The sequence below is a fragment of the Narcine bancroftii genome, chromosome 1 (assembly GCF_036971445.1).
Source record: "Narcine bancroftii isolate sNarBan1 chromosome 1, sNarBan1.hap1, whole genome shotgun sequence".
Lineage (NCBI taxonomy): Eukaryota > Metazoa > Chordata > Chondrichthyes > Torpediniformes > Narcinidae > Narcine > Narcine bancroftii.
This window is the reverse complement of record NC_091469.1, coordinates 46935067-46950075: the sequence shown is the minus strand read 5'-3', so window position 1 is coordinate 46950075 and position 15009 is coordinate 46935067. Positions and strand designations below refer to the sequence as shown.

At 40.0% G+C, this 15009-nt stretch overlaps 1 protein-coding gene across 2 annotated transcripts in view; it reads left to right on the top strand.

Moving 5' to 3' along the window:
* The window catches only part of LOC138757854 (glyoxylate reductase/hydroxypyruvate reductase-like), a 37904-nt gene that overhangs the window by 8575 nt on the left and 14320 nt on the right, over positions 1-15009 (top strand). For both annotated transcript variants that reach the window (XM_069925862.1, XM_069925869.1), the window contains exons 2-3: positions 6230-6360; positions 9563-9635. In XM_069925862.1, coding sequence (XP_069781963.1) covers positions 6230-6360; positions 9563-9635 — 204 coding nt within the window. The remainder of the gene's footprint in view (positions 1-6229; positions 6361-9562; positions 9636-15009) is intronic.

The following is a 15009-nucleotide window of genomic DNA, read 5'->3' as shown; positions in this document are numbered from 1 at the left end:
ATAGATCTAATTCCCTCTTAAATATATTCAATGAAACTGCCTCTACTGCTCTCTGTGGCAATGAATTCCACAGATTCACCACCTTCTGGGTAAAGAAATTCCTCCTCATCTCGGTTCTAAATGGTTTGCCTATTATCCTCAAACCATGGCCCCGGGTTCTGGACTCCCCCACCATCAGAAACATCCCTTCCGCATCTATTCTGTCCAGTCCTGCCAGAATTTTATATGTCTCTATGAGATCCCCTCTCAATCTTCTAAACTCCAGCGAGTACAATCCCAATTTGCGCAATCTTTCCTCATAAGTTATTCCTGCCATTCTAGGTATCAGCCTGGTGAATTGCCTTTGCACTCCCTCCATTGCAAGAACATTCTTCCTCAGATAAGGCGACCAAATCTGCACACAATACTCCAAGTGGGGTCTCACCAAGGCCCTGTACAGCTGCAGTAAGGTATCCTTCTTCCTATACTCAAATCCTCATGATATGAAGGCCAACATACCATTTGCCTTTTTAACCGCCTGCTGTACCTGCATGCTCGCCTTCAGAGTCTGATGTACAAGTACCCCTAGGTCTCTCTGCACTTCCCCATCTCCCAATCTATTGCCATTCAAATAGTAGTCTGCCCTCCGGTTTGTATTACCAAAGTGGATAACCTCACATTTTTCCACATTGTAGTGCATTTGCCATGTATCTGCCCAGTCTCCCAATTTATCCAAATCACACTGGAGCTTCCTGACCCCCTCTTCAGTGCACACAACCCCTCCTAGCTTAGTGTCATCTGCAAATTTGGAGATATTACATCCAATCCCCTCATCTAGATCATTAATGTAAATTGTGAACAGCTGGGGTCCCAGTACAGATCCCTGTGGCACCCCACTGGTTACCACCTGCCACTCAGAAAATGAGCCGTTTATCCCAACTCTCTGTCTTCTATCTGCCAGCCAGTTCTCAATCCACATCAATACCTTGCCCCCAATCCCATGAGCCTTGATTTTGCATGCCAGTCGTTTATGTGGAACCTTATCGAAGGCCTTTTGGAATTCCAGGTACACCACATCCACCAGCTCCCTGCCATCTATTTTACCTGTCACCATCTCAAAGAATTCCAATAGATTTGTCAAGTATGATTTACCTTTTGTGAATCCATGTTGACTCTGTCCGATCCCTTCTCTGCTAGTCATATGCTCCGCCATTACATCCTTAATAATGAATTCCATCATTTTGCCCACTACTGATGTTGGCCTTTATTGCGAGAGGTTTGGCAAAAAATATCTTGCCACAATGATATAGGGTCTTGGAGAGACCACATCTGGTAGGTTTGTGGTTTGGGTCTCCTTATCAAAAAAATAGATACATTTACCAATGAGGGAATGCACTGAAGGTTTACACATGTTCCAGGATTGGCAGGTTTGCCATTTGAGGAGAACTTGAGTAGATCAACCATTCAGTAGATCAACTCTGTCAACTCTGTCTAGAGTTGGGAAGGGTCTTTGAGGAAAACTATATGAAAACAAGCGCTTCAGGCCAATGAGTCTGTATGAACCATACCGCTGCATTTTTGAATGACAGCAGGTCTTGTCGATATTACAGAATTCTTTTGGGATTTGGCAGGTTGGGATGCAGGGTGCATATTTCTCATTGTTGAGGAGTCATGAACCAGGGGTCAGTTTCAGAATACGGGTTGAACGTATAGGACTGAGATAAGGAGAATTTTGCTTTTTTTAAAAAGATTTTTTATTTTTCACACTATGAACCATACTGACCAAAATACACACAAACATTTCCCTCTTGAATATACACAGTGTCATTTTCTCCCATTTTTCCCCCTCCTTTCCCTCCCTCCTTCACCCCCCCACCCACTACCCACTCAACGTTCAACCTATATGATACGTTAAACCCATTAAACAATGTCATCACACAATGAAAATAAACAAGTAATTTGTGTCTTCTACTTTTACATACTGGGTCAGTTCATTTTGTCTTCTTCTCCTTCTGTAATTTTGGGCGGTGGAGGTCCGCGGTAGGACTTCTCTGTTGTGTTCCATGTACGGTTCCCAAATTTGTTCGAATACTGTGATGTTATTTCTTAAATTATATGTTATTTTTTTTTCAATGAAATACATTTATTCATTTCTATGTACCATTGCTGTATTCTCAGGCTATCTTCTAATTTCCAGGTTGACATAATACATTTTTTTGCTACAGCTAAGGCTATCATAATAAATCTTTTTTGTGCTCCATCCAAATCGAGTCCAAGTTCTTCTTATATTACTTAGAAGAGAGATCTCTGGATTTTTTGGTATGTTTCTTTTTGTGATTTCATTTAATATCTGATTTAGATTTTCCCAAAACTTTTCCACTTTCTCACATGCCCAAATTGCATGTTCCCGTTTCCTTCTTACAGCGAAAACATCTGTCTGGTACTGTTGGGTCCCATTTATTTAACTTTTGGGGCATGGTGTATAGCATGTCTAACTAATTATATTGTATCACGCGTAACCTTGTGTTTATTGTATTTCTCATAGTTGCGGAGCATAGCTTTTCCCATGTTTCATTCTTTATCTTTACATTTAGATCTTGTTCCCATTTTTGTTTGGGTTTACAGCTTGTTTCCTCGTTCTCTTTCTCTTGCAGTTTGATGTACATGTTTGTTATAAATCTTTTAATTATCATTGTGTCTGTGATCACATATTCAAAATTGCTTCCTTCTGGTAACCTCAGCCTGCTTCCAAATTTGTCCTTCAAGTAGCTTTTCAGTTGGTAGTATGCAAACATTGTATCATGAGTTATACCATATTTGCACTTTATTTGTTCAAAAGATAATAATTTATTTCCTGAAAAACAATTTTCTATTCTTTTGATCCCTTTTCTCTCCCATTCTCTAAAGGAAAGGTTATCTATTGTGAAGGGGATAAGCTGATTTTGTATCAATATTAATTTTGGTAGTTAATAATTTGTTTTTTTTCCTTTCTACGTGAATCTTCTTCCAAATGTTGAGCAGATGGTGCAGTACTGGTGAATTCCCATGTTGCACCAGTTTTTCATCCCACTTGTATAGTATATGTTCAGGTACCTTCTCTCCTATTTTATCTAGCTCTAATCTGGTCCAATTTGGTTTTCCCCTTGTTTGATAAAAATCTGATAGGTATCTTAATTGTGCTGCTCTATAATAATTCTTAAAGTTTGGTAGTTGTAAGCCCCCTTGTTTGTACCATTCTTTTAACTTATCTAGCGCTATCCTCGGTTTCCCCCCTTTCCATAAGAATTTCCTTATTATTTTCTTCAGCTCCTTGAATAATTTCTCTGTTAGGTGAATTGGTAATGATTGAAATAGGTATTGTATCCTTGGGAAGATATTCATTTTAATGCAATTTACCCTTCCTGTCAGTGTTAGTGGTAAATTTTTCCAATGTTCTAAGTCGTCTTGTAATTTCTTCATTAATGGCTGATAATTTAATTTGTATAGATGACCTAGATTATTATCTAGTTGAATACCTAGGTATTGGATTCCTTGTGTTTGCCATCTAAATGGTGATTCTTTCTTAAACTTTGTGAAATCTGCATTATTCATTGGTATCGCTTCACTTTTATTTGCGTTGATTTTATACCCCGATACTTCTCCATATTCCTTCAGTTTCTTATGTAATTCTTTTATTGATATTTCTGGTTCTGTTAAGTATACTATGATGTCATCTGCAAATAGACTGATTTTATATTCCTCTTTTATTTTTATTCCTCTTATTTTATTTTCTGTTCTTATCAGTTCTGCCAATGTTTCAATAGCTAGCATGAACAGAGAGGGAGATAGTGGACATCCCTGCCTAGTTGACCTGCTTAATTTACATTGGTTTGATATATATCCATTTACTGTCACCTTTGCCAATGGTCCCTTATATAATGCTTTAATCCAATTAATATACTTCTCTGATAGGTTGAACCTCTGTAGTGGTTTGAATAAATAATTCCATTCTACTCTGTCAAAGGCTTTCTCTGCATCTAAGGCAACCGTCACTGTTGGCGTCTTGTTTCTTTCTATTGCATGGATCAAGTTAATGATTAAGATATTGTCCGTTGTTCGTCTTTTCTTAATAAATCCAGTTTGATCTAGTTTTATTATTTTTGGTACACAGTCGGCCAATCTGTTTGCTAATAGTTTAGCTATTATCTTATAATCTGTGTTGAGTAGAGATATTAGTCTATGCGATGCTGGTGTTAGTAGATCTGTCCCCGTCTTTGGTATTACTGTAATTATTGCTGTTTTGCATGAATCTGGCATGTTTTGTGTTTCTTCAATCTGGTTCATTATTTCCAGGAGAGGAGGAATTAATAAGTCTTTAAATGTTTTATAGAATTCTATTGGGAGTCTGTCCTCTCCTGGCGTTTTATTGTTCGGTAGTTTTTTTAATATATCCTGTATTTCCTCTATTTCAAATGATTTTATTAATTTGTTTTGCTCCTCTTCTTGCAATTTCGGTAGTTCAATTTTAGCTAGAAACTCATCTATTTTGTCTTCTTTCCCTTGGTTCTCAGTTCGATATAATTGCTCGTAGAATTCCTTGAAGTTTTCATTGATCTCTGTTGGGTTATATGTAATTTGTTTGTCCGTTTTCCTTGATGCCAATACCGTTCTTTTAGTTTGTCCTGTCTTAAGCTGCCAAGCTAGTATTTTGTGTGTTTTTTCTCCTAGCTCATAATACTTCTGTTTTGTTTTCATTATGTTCTTCTCCACCTTGTATGTTTGTAGTATTTCATATTTTATTTTTTTGTCCGCCAGTTCTCATCTTTTTGTTGTATCTTCCCTTGTTGCTAATTCTTTTTCTTTCCTTGCTATTTCCCTTTCCAGCTGTTCTATTTCCCGATTGTAGTCCTTCTTCATCTTAGTTACATAACTTATTATCTGCCCTCTGATGAACACTTTCATTGCATCCCATAGTATAAATTTATCTTTCACTGATTCTGTATTTATTTAAAAGTACTTTTTAATTTGTCACTCAATTAATTCTCTAAAATCCTGTCTTTTAAGTAGCATGGAGTTTAATCTCCATCTATACGTTCTCGGTGGGATGACCTCCAGCTCTATTCCTAATAACAGGGATGAGTGATCTGATAACAATCTAGCTTTATATTCCGTTTTTCTAACTCTCCCTTGGATGTGGGCTGACAACAGAAACAGGTCTATCCTTGAGTATATTTTGTGTCTACCCGAATAATATGAATATTCCTTCTCCTTTGGGTGTTGTCTCCTCCATATATCCAAAAGTTGCATTTCCTGCATCGATTTAACCATAAATTTGGTTACTTTGTTCTTTCTGCTAGTCTTTTGTCCAGTTTTGTCCATCTTTGAGTCCAAATTAAGGTTAAAGTCCCCTCCTATCAGTATATTCCCCTGCATATCTGCAATCTTCAAAAAGATATCTTGAATAAATTTTTGATCCTCTTCATTAGGTGCATATACATTGAGCAAATTCCAAAATTCTGAATATATCTGACATTTTATCATTATATACCTCCCTGCTGGATCTATTATTTCCTCCTCTATTTTGATTGGTACACTTTTATTGATTAATATAGCTACTCCTCTGGCTTTTGAATTATATGATGCTGCCGTTACGTGCCCTACCCAGTCTCTCCTTAATTTCTTGTGTTCCACTTCAGTTAGATGTGTTTCCTGCACGAATGCTGTATCAATTAAGGAGAATTTTGTTTTTCATGCAGAGGCTGGCCAGATGTTGTGGAGACTCAGTCATGAAGTGATCTCGAAATAGAGATCAATGCATTTCTGGACATAAATGGATGTGGGGATAGTGAAAGATGGTATTGAGATAGAAGATCAGATCTCAAGGTTGGAGAAGGTTAAAATGATAAAATAGCTTCTCCGACTCTACTCCTTATGCTCTTACAACTCTGACAAAAGAGGGGACTTCTCGTGCTCCGTATAAACTTACCATGTTCAATGGAAAATTTATTACGACACTGTGTAACACTTAAAAAAATAAAGTCGCAAGTTTTTGGTGTTTTACTAAAGTGTTCATTTGAACCAAACTAAATACAACATTTAAAGCAGAAAATAAAAGGAAAATGAATGGGGCAAGAAGAATACAGTTTGCTAACATAAAAAGGGAGTCTGATTTAAATATATTTATATAAAAAAACAGGTAATCTAAAGTTAAAAGGTAAACTATGAAGATATCAGTGCAAGTTTGTCTGAGATTCACCATTTTTTGTTTCAGCTGTGATGTTAAGCAGTGGGATTCTGACGATCCTGTTCCTCGTTCAGTATTGCTCAAAGAAGTTGCTGGAGCACATGGACTGTATTGTTTAGTGAATGATAAAATAGACAAGGAACTTTTAGATGTTGCAGGTATGTTGCTTTATGCTTGTTTAAAATTTGAAAACTTGAGCTGAAACATATTGTTTTATTACAACACACTCAGCTCAGTGAGTTGATTACCTTCAGTTTTTAGTAAAGCTTCACAAGATGTCAATGTTTGTTGTGGCAAAATAGATCAAGTAGAATTTTAAATATCTATGATTCTAGGGTGGTTTTGATTGTTGCCATAAACCAATGGTCCTACGATGCAAACTATTGCATTTTTAAATGTGCTCTTCGATTGATCTTTTAAACTTTACATTGTCAGGATGTGGGTAACATTGGAGTGTGATCAATGTCCTCCATCCCTATTTGCCCTTGGGTCGTATGTTTTGAATCAAGACGTTGGCTTGCTTGCCTCAGATGGAAATTAAGAGTCAATCACGTTGATGTAGGATTGGTTTCATGAAAAGGGCAGACCTGTTTCTCTTCCCTGGAGGACAATATAAGCAGTGGATATTGGCGATTTTTATCTCATTTTCATGGTCACATTTTTTATTTGTCAGCTATTTTTTCTTCCATAGCAAAATTTTGAATTTAATACTTGAGGCTATGGCAAAGAAATTGCCATATCAAACTAATTGCATATCTCTTTCAAATAGGTATGGTGGACATGATGGCTTGAATAACCTCTTCTCAGCTATAAGATTAAAGATTGATGATTTTATCATGGTGGAATTTGAACTGGTTAGGGTTACTCGTCCAATAACATAATCAGTGCTTATTGCTTAAGACAACCACATTGATTAACATAATGGATCAGATCAGTTAGAAGTACAAGTGCCCTTAGAGAGCCAGTTACGGATTTTCAGTATCATCCAGCACAATAATTCTAGTTCCAGCTCACTGGTTTCCAATGTATGATAATGAATTTATTGTCATATAGATTATGCAACAAAAATCTTACTTGCTGCAGCAAAACAGATATTTTGTAAAATAGACTGCAATGGTATTCTTAATTGAATTAAAATGAGGTAATACAAAAGGTAAATAGATAGTAAATATTCATTTATCTGAGTGCAAAAGAAGTAGGTGTAATATTAAATCCACCTTGCTGTAGATTTTTTTTTGCCCATTACCAGATCTATTGAGTTACATTAACTGTCAGAAGAGAGAAGACCAGGCCGTGGGCCTGAGTGGGAAAATGGATCAGCTCATAATTAAATCAACTAGGAAGACTCAATAGGCCTATTTCTGCTCCTATGTCTATGGAAGCATTGATATTGTGATTTTTTTTTATGTTGCCCATTGACCTGTAAGATTCAGTTACTGTAACTCTTTCCCTTTTATGTATTGATTCCCACAGTGGAATTTATCCTTCTCTGGTGACATCAATGTTAGTGGAGAATTCAACTCCATTAATTAGATCATTAAAAAAAAAATAGAAATGGATGATTTTAATGAATGATCATTGTCTGAAATGTTAACTCTACAGATTTATTTTCTCTCCAGTGATGCTTCCTGGTTGGAGGATGAGTTTTTCCAGCAATTTCTGTTTTATTTCAGACTTCCCTCATCTGCAGTATTTTGAACCAGATCCCTGCAATGTTCAGTAAACCTCAACAGTTGACTTTGTCCCCATTCCTCAGCTAGGCATCTTACATTGCCATACTGAGGTTAGCTTCTGAGGATGGGATCCAGAACCATTTAGTCTGTCTTGCTCTTTTATGATGAGATCAAATGCACTGCAATTCTAGTGCCAACAAAATGGGATACTATTGGATCTGACCTTACTTTTCTTTAGATCAGTGTTGAATGATGCATGAGGCAACCATTTTCTCCACTCCTTTTATATCCAAAGGATTGCACCTGAATTATCTAATTTACAAGTTATTAGCCTGATCCTCAACTGGTCAAAAAATATAAAAGATAAGACCAACAGTAAGCCACTAGACCCTTTGTACCTGCTCTGCTATTCAGTAAAGTCTGAATATAGCCAGGTACCATACATAGACCCACACAGATAGAGAATCCAAAGACTTATTGTCCTCTGGGCGAAGAAAATATTTTGATCATCGTTTATTTTGAGATTGACCCCTGATTCTGGACACCCCTAGCCAAGAGAGGCTTTATTCCTGCAAATATTCCCTCACCCCTGTCCTGGGTAAACTTGTACCTCTCACTTTGTTCATTTTAGATTGGTCACAGTGTTTGAGCTACCAAAAAAAAAAGAAAATAGACACACACACCTAGAGCACTTCAGTTTATACAAATCTTTATTACAAATTCTAAAGCTGATATCAAACTATAATATACAAGCCCTTCCCAATTATACTTATCAACGGCTGGACTGGTCCCAACTGCCAAAGCGAGGCAACGACCACACACTTGTAGTAGGTTGTCGGGGCACCGGTAGCTGCTTCTCCACCTCCCCCGATCGGGACGTTGGCTGGACTCTAGAAGTTCTTTTTCTTGCTGAGAGATGTTGCCACCTCTTGGAGAGTCTCAAGCTTCAGCAGCGGGACCATGGCTTACATTACCCAAAAACTGCTTATTCAAGCACCTATTCCCAGTACAGAAAGAAAGATAAGCGAGCAAGCTAGCATGCCTAGACTTCTATCGAATAACATAACTTTCAGCTTATCACTTTGAATACAATGGTTTATTTTAAGTCAAGGTTAGGTCTCTGCCTGAAAGACTGTGACCAAAATAAGCAAGAAGATTAAATGTTCTTGGTACACAGATGTCTTTTTGTCAGATAACTGCATCTCTGGGCCCCATGGTGGAATTTAGCTTATGTTTGTTGAGACTCAAGCAAGTCACTGATTCTCAGCCTTGCAGGAGCCAAAAACATGGTTTAAAGCTGAAGCAAAGAGCATAGTTTAAATCCTCCAATACAACCCCTATCAGGATATCATTGGAGCCACCTCTCATTCCGCTGCCGAATTTCTCCTCAGAGAATAACAGTTTTCACTCCAGTGATCAACCTGGGAAATAGCTAAAGGAGATGAGATGTAAATAGCCCATTGTAGACCAAGTCAAAATTTGAATCCCATATGAGGAGGAAAGTATTTTTCTAGATCAAAGCTTAGCTGTCACTCATTTGGAAGCTGAGATATATGACAGGTCCCATTGTTTCGATAGATGATTGCTTTAGTAGAATTTGATTAAAACTTTAATTCTGACATCAAAAGTCAAAATTATACAGAAATATAAAAGTAATGTTTATACTTTAACATTGTTCCTGATAAAGGACCTAACCTGAAAGTCATCAGCACCATGTCTGTGGGGTTTGATCATCTCGCTCTCGAAGAAATAAAAAAAAGGTAAAATTTTTAATTTCAATATTACTGATTTTGCATTTGAGAGTCTCTATGGTACAATGTTATTTAAAATTAGTAATAGGTTAATGTTGCAAAGTTTAATAATTAAGAAGTTGCAAGTGTTCATTGTTTATCATCGGAAGACAATTTTCTTATTTGTAAGTATCATATCTGATGCCTTAATTCTTAACAAATATAATCTTGAACTAGGTGACAGAGCCAACTAGATCACAGACTTTCACCTCTGTAAAAAATAGTTTAGCTATTCCAAAAACCAATCAGAAGAAACGATTCCTGTCTGTCACGCATAAGAAACTTTTAAGAATTGAGTTCCTGGAAGACATGGGAACAGACAACCCCTGATTTAGCACACTGACAAACTTCAAAACGGCTAGTATAGAAAACAGGAAAATGTAAGGTTTGTGCAGCAGGTGACATCCTTCTGATCCAAGGATGTTGCTAGGACAGTGTAAGAGAAGTTTTTCTCTACATCTCACTTGGCTGGAAGTTTTGAGACAATGAGGAAGGATCTTTGCTTTATATCTAATCTGTGTTGAGCCTGTCCTGAGAGCATTTGGTGAAACATCAGAGCAAGGTCTGTTTCTGCATCTAACAAATGATGTACTGGAGGTGTATAATGCTCACATTGGTGGTCTAGACTGGGAAGAAACATACAAGCTGCTTCCTTGATGGAAAAAAGCTGTTTTGAAGACTTCCTGACAGCGTTCACCGACATTATCACCACGGATGAAAACTGGCTGAGACTCCTCTTCTTACGAGTCAGACCTCTGGTATTTTCGATGATCAATTATGCCAGCTCATACATGGAGGCCATGGAGATTCTGAAGATCCCGTATCACAAGAAAGTGAATGAGGCCTACGCCAGGCACCTCCTGGCCAACAGAAAGCAGCAAGCCGGTGAGTCAAGCACCAAATACCTGTTGGCCCTCCAGAGTCTGTGCAGAGCGTGGGACTACAAGGCTATGACGGCCGCTCAGAATGTTGAGGACCTCATCCAGGACGCTTACATGGCCGGCATCTGCTCTGGGTACATAAGGCAGAGACTCCTAAAACAAAAGATACTTGATCTATAGAGGGTGTTGAACTGTCAGACACTGGAAGTGGCCCTTCAAAACTTGGATAGCACTGCTATCTTGGGACAGGGGATCATCCTGCAGCTTGACCGAATGGTCGCTAACACTGTTCCACTCCTATAGTGACCTGACCTCGGCCGCCATTGTAGGTGATAATCCCAAATGCTACTTCTACGGACAGGGTAAGCAACCGAGGAAACCCTGCCCTGCCAAGGAGGGGAGATGTGCTAGGTGCAGAAAAAAGGACATTATGTCAAAGTCTGCCAGTCCAAAGCATCTGCGAAACCTAGCAGCGCCGCATGTGGACAGTTGCCAATCCGGACAGCACGATCAGTGCCATCTCCTCTGCAAACCAGTGACGCCATGTGCTAGTCATGGGGGCTGCCATTTTAGACTGTGCAGTAAACACCATCTTCTCAGGCGTACAACACCACAGGGGAACAGCAAGGATGGCCATCTTGGAATCGTGCGCACCCATCGGACTCAGACAGTGAGTTTATACTGGCCCTGAACCAAGAGACACCACACAAACTCACTAAGATGATAGATGTTCAGGTAAATGGGCACGTTACGAACTGTTTCTTTGATAGCGGAGTATAGAAAGTTTTATTTACTCTGATACCATTAAGCGCCTATCCCTCAAGGTACGGCCCACCAAACACAAGGTATCACTTGCATCCAAATCCCACATGGCAGCCATCCATGGGTCCTGCGTAGTCACCCTGACAGTTGGAGTCATAATTTACAAACATTTCAGTCTACTCATCATGCCACAACTCTTTTCCCCCTGCTACTGGGGCTGGACTTCAGTGCCAACTACAGAAAGTGATATTGAAATTTGATGGGTCCCATCCCCTCCTCAGCATTTGCACTGAAGAGTTCACAGATGGCCCTCTGCTTGCAACCTGTGGGTTCTCAACTCTCAAGGTCAACACTCATTGTCGAAAGTTCAGCGCTTGTTGGGTGAGGGCATCATCGAGGCCAGCAATAGCCCTTGGAGGGCCCAGGTGGTTGAAGTAAAGAATGGGGACAAGAATAGGGTGATCATAGATTACAGCCAGACCATCAACCAGTTCATGTAGCTCGATCCTTACCCCCTTCCCCGAATGTCCAAATTGGTCAACCAGATTGCACAATATCGGGTATTCTCCATGATCGACCTGAAGTCGACATATCACCAGTTTCTGATCTGCCTGGACGACCACAAGTATACCACATTTGAGATGAATGGCTTCCTCTATCATTTCCTCCGGGTCCCTTTTGGCATCACTAATTGAGTCTCTGCTTTCCAGCAGGAGATGGACCACGTGGTGGACCACTATAAACTGCAGGCCACTTTCCCATACCTTGATGATGTGACCATCTGTGGCCATGACCTGCAAGATCATGATGCAAATCTCCATAAATTCTTCCAGGCAGTGAAACTCCTGAGCCTTACTTAGAACAAGGACAAATGTGAGTTCCGGATACCATGACTAGCCATCCTCAGTTATGTGGTCGAGAACAACATCATTGGCCGCATGCATCCATTGCTGGAGCTAGCTCTCCCAAATACTCTGAATGCATTGAAGAGATGCCTCAGGTTCTTTTCATACTACACTCAATGGGTCCCCAACTATGCAGACAAGGTTTGTCCTTTGGTCAAACCCTGCCAGCAGAGGCCCAAGGACGACATTGTCAAGGCAACCATGCATACTTCCACACTGTTCCAAGTGGAGAGCGATGCGTCCGACTTTGCCCTGACTGCCACATTCAACCAAGCGGGCAGACCCATTGCCTTCTTCTCACGCACCTACCAAGGCTCTTAAATTCACAACTCCTCAGTTGAAAAGGAGGCTCAGGCCATCATGGAGGCAGTATGCCTCTGGAGGCACTACCTCATGGTAAACAATTCACCCTCCTCAGGAACCAGTGAGCACTCACATTCATGTTTAATAATAGGCAGAGGGGCAAAATCAAGAATGTTAAGATCCTCAGGTGGAGAATTGAACTGTCCACTTACAACTATGACAGCCTCTACCAGCCTGGCAAACTTAACGAGCCCCTGGGTGCTCTATCCCATGGGAGTTCTGCCAGTGTCCAAATGGACAGACTGTAGACCCTCCATAATAACCTTTGCCACCCCAGAGTTACTAGATTTTTTTCATTTTATCAAATCTCAGAACCTACCATACTCCATTGAGAAAGTCTGGAAGGGAGGAGTCACGTGATGGAGTAGTGGCAGGTCAGGGAATTCCAGCCCTCTCCGGAAAAGTTGAAAAAAAACGCACAAAACACAAAGGTACAAGAATAAAAATTAAAACAAAGTAAAAGTAAAGGTGAGAAGAAAATGGCAGCGAAGAGAGAAAAGTCGAAAGCAACGGGAAGAAGAGAAGATGAAAGAACATCGGAAGAAGAAGGTGAAGGCCTTACCTGTCCGAGGAGGCCCGCCGCGGAGAGAGAAGCCCGCTCCCTAAGGTCGGTGGAAGTCCCAAGTTCAGGACTACAAAAATGGCTCGCGGAGCCGAGTAAAAGTGCGCAACCGCGCATGAAAAAAAACACACTGATGGGAGGGGGGAACAGCTGCGGAGTCGATCTCCACAGCTGAGAGTGGCAGCTGCAACACAGCAACAGGAGGAGAACATAGAAAACAACGAGAACAAGAAAGAAGAGAGCAAAAAGAAAACAAGGAAACAACAGATGGCCAACCCAGAGGAAGAAGAAGAACATAGAGAAATGGAAGAAGAGGGAAAGGCAGGACAATGGATATATCTTTTTTTAAAGAATATATGGAATCAGTGAAAGAATGGCAATTACAATAATTTATTGAGATAAAAAGAAGAATTAAGAGTGCAGAAGAAAAAATGAATAAAATAGAAATGGTCATATCAGAGATAGGAAAAAGAGTGGATAATGTGGAAGAACGAGAAATAATCGTAGAAATGGAAGTAGAGGACTTAAAAGAGAAATTAGAAGAATCTAATAAAAAAGTTAAAGAGGCACATGAGCTGTTAGCTCAGAAGATAGATATAATGGAAAACTATAATAGAAGAAATAATATAAAGATAGTGGGCCTTAAGGAAGATGAAGAAGGCAAGAATATGAGAGAATTTATAAAAGATTGGATCCCCAGGGTCCGAGGAAGACCAGAATTACAGGAAGAAATGGAAATAGAGAGGGCACATAGAACACTAGTCCCGAAACCATAACCGCAGCAAAAACCAAGATCCATTTTAGTAAAATTCTTAAGATATACAACAAGAGAAAATATATTGGAGAAAGGAATGAAGAAAATAAGAGAAGACAAAAAGCCACTGGAATACAAAGGTCAAAAAAAATTTTTCTATCCAGACACAAGTTTTGAACTCCTGAAGAAGAGGAAGGAGTTCAATACAGCAAAAACAATCCTATGGAAAAAGGATATAAATTTATGAGAAAGTCTGGATAATATCTAAAAAGTGCAAGGTCTGCGCCAAATGCAAACCTCAATTCTACCGACCGGACAAGGTACACCTGATAAAAGCTATCCTTTCGAGTGCCTAAACATTGATTTCAAGGGGCCCCTCCCCTCCTCCAACCGGAATGTCTACTTCCTTACAATCATTGATGAATACTCACATTTGTCTTTCACCATCCCCTGACCAGATATGACCACGGCCACAGTCTTTATATTCTTTGGGTAACCCGGCTTCATACACAGTGACTGGGTGAACTCATTCATGAGTGATGAGCTGTGGCAAAACCTGTTGGCTAGGGGTATTGCCACGAGCAGGACCACCAGCTACAACCCTAGAGGGAATGGGCAAGTGGAAAGGAAGAATGCCATGGTTTGGAAAATCATCCTTCTGGCATTGAGATCATGGGACCTCCCCATCTCCCAATGGCAAAAAGCCCTCCCAAGATGTCCTCTACTCCGTTCGGTCACTTTTATGTGCGAAACATCCTCATGAATGGATGTTTGCTTTCCCTAGGAAGTCTGTATCGGGGACTATACTGCATGCCTGGCTTATCTCCCCAGGACTGGTCCTGATTCGAAAGCACTCCAGGCAATCTAAGACTGATCCACTGGTCAAGAGTGTCCACCTTCTCCATGCTAACCCCCAGTATGCCTCTGTTGTCTTCCTTGATGGGCACATGGACATGGTCTCGATCCGGGATTTGGCCCCATTGGGCGCCCCTCCAACCACCACTGACCACAAACAGATAGTTCCTCCCCCCCTTCTCACTGCTACCTTAGGGGTCCCTGAGCATGCAGCTGACCACACTCCTCTCCTGGCTACTATTGTCACCCATAATGCACCAGC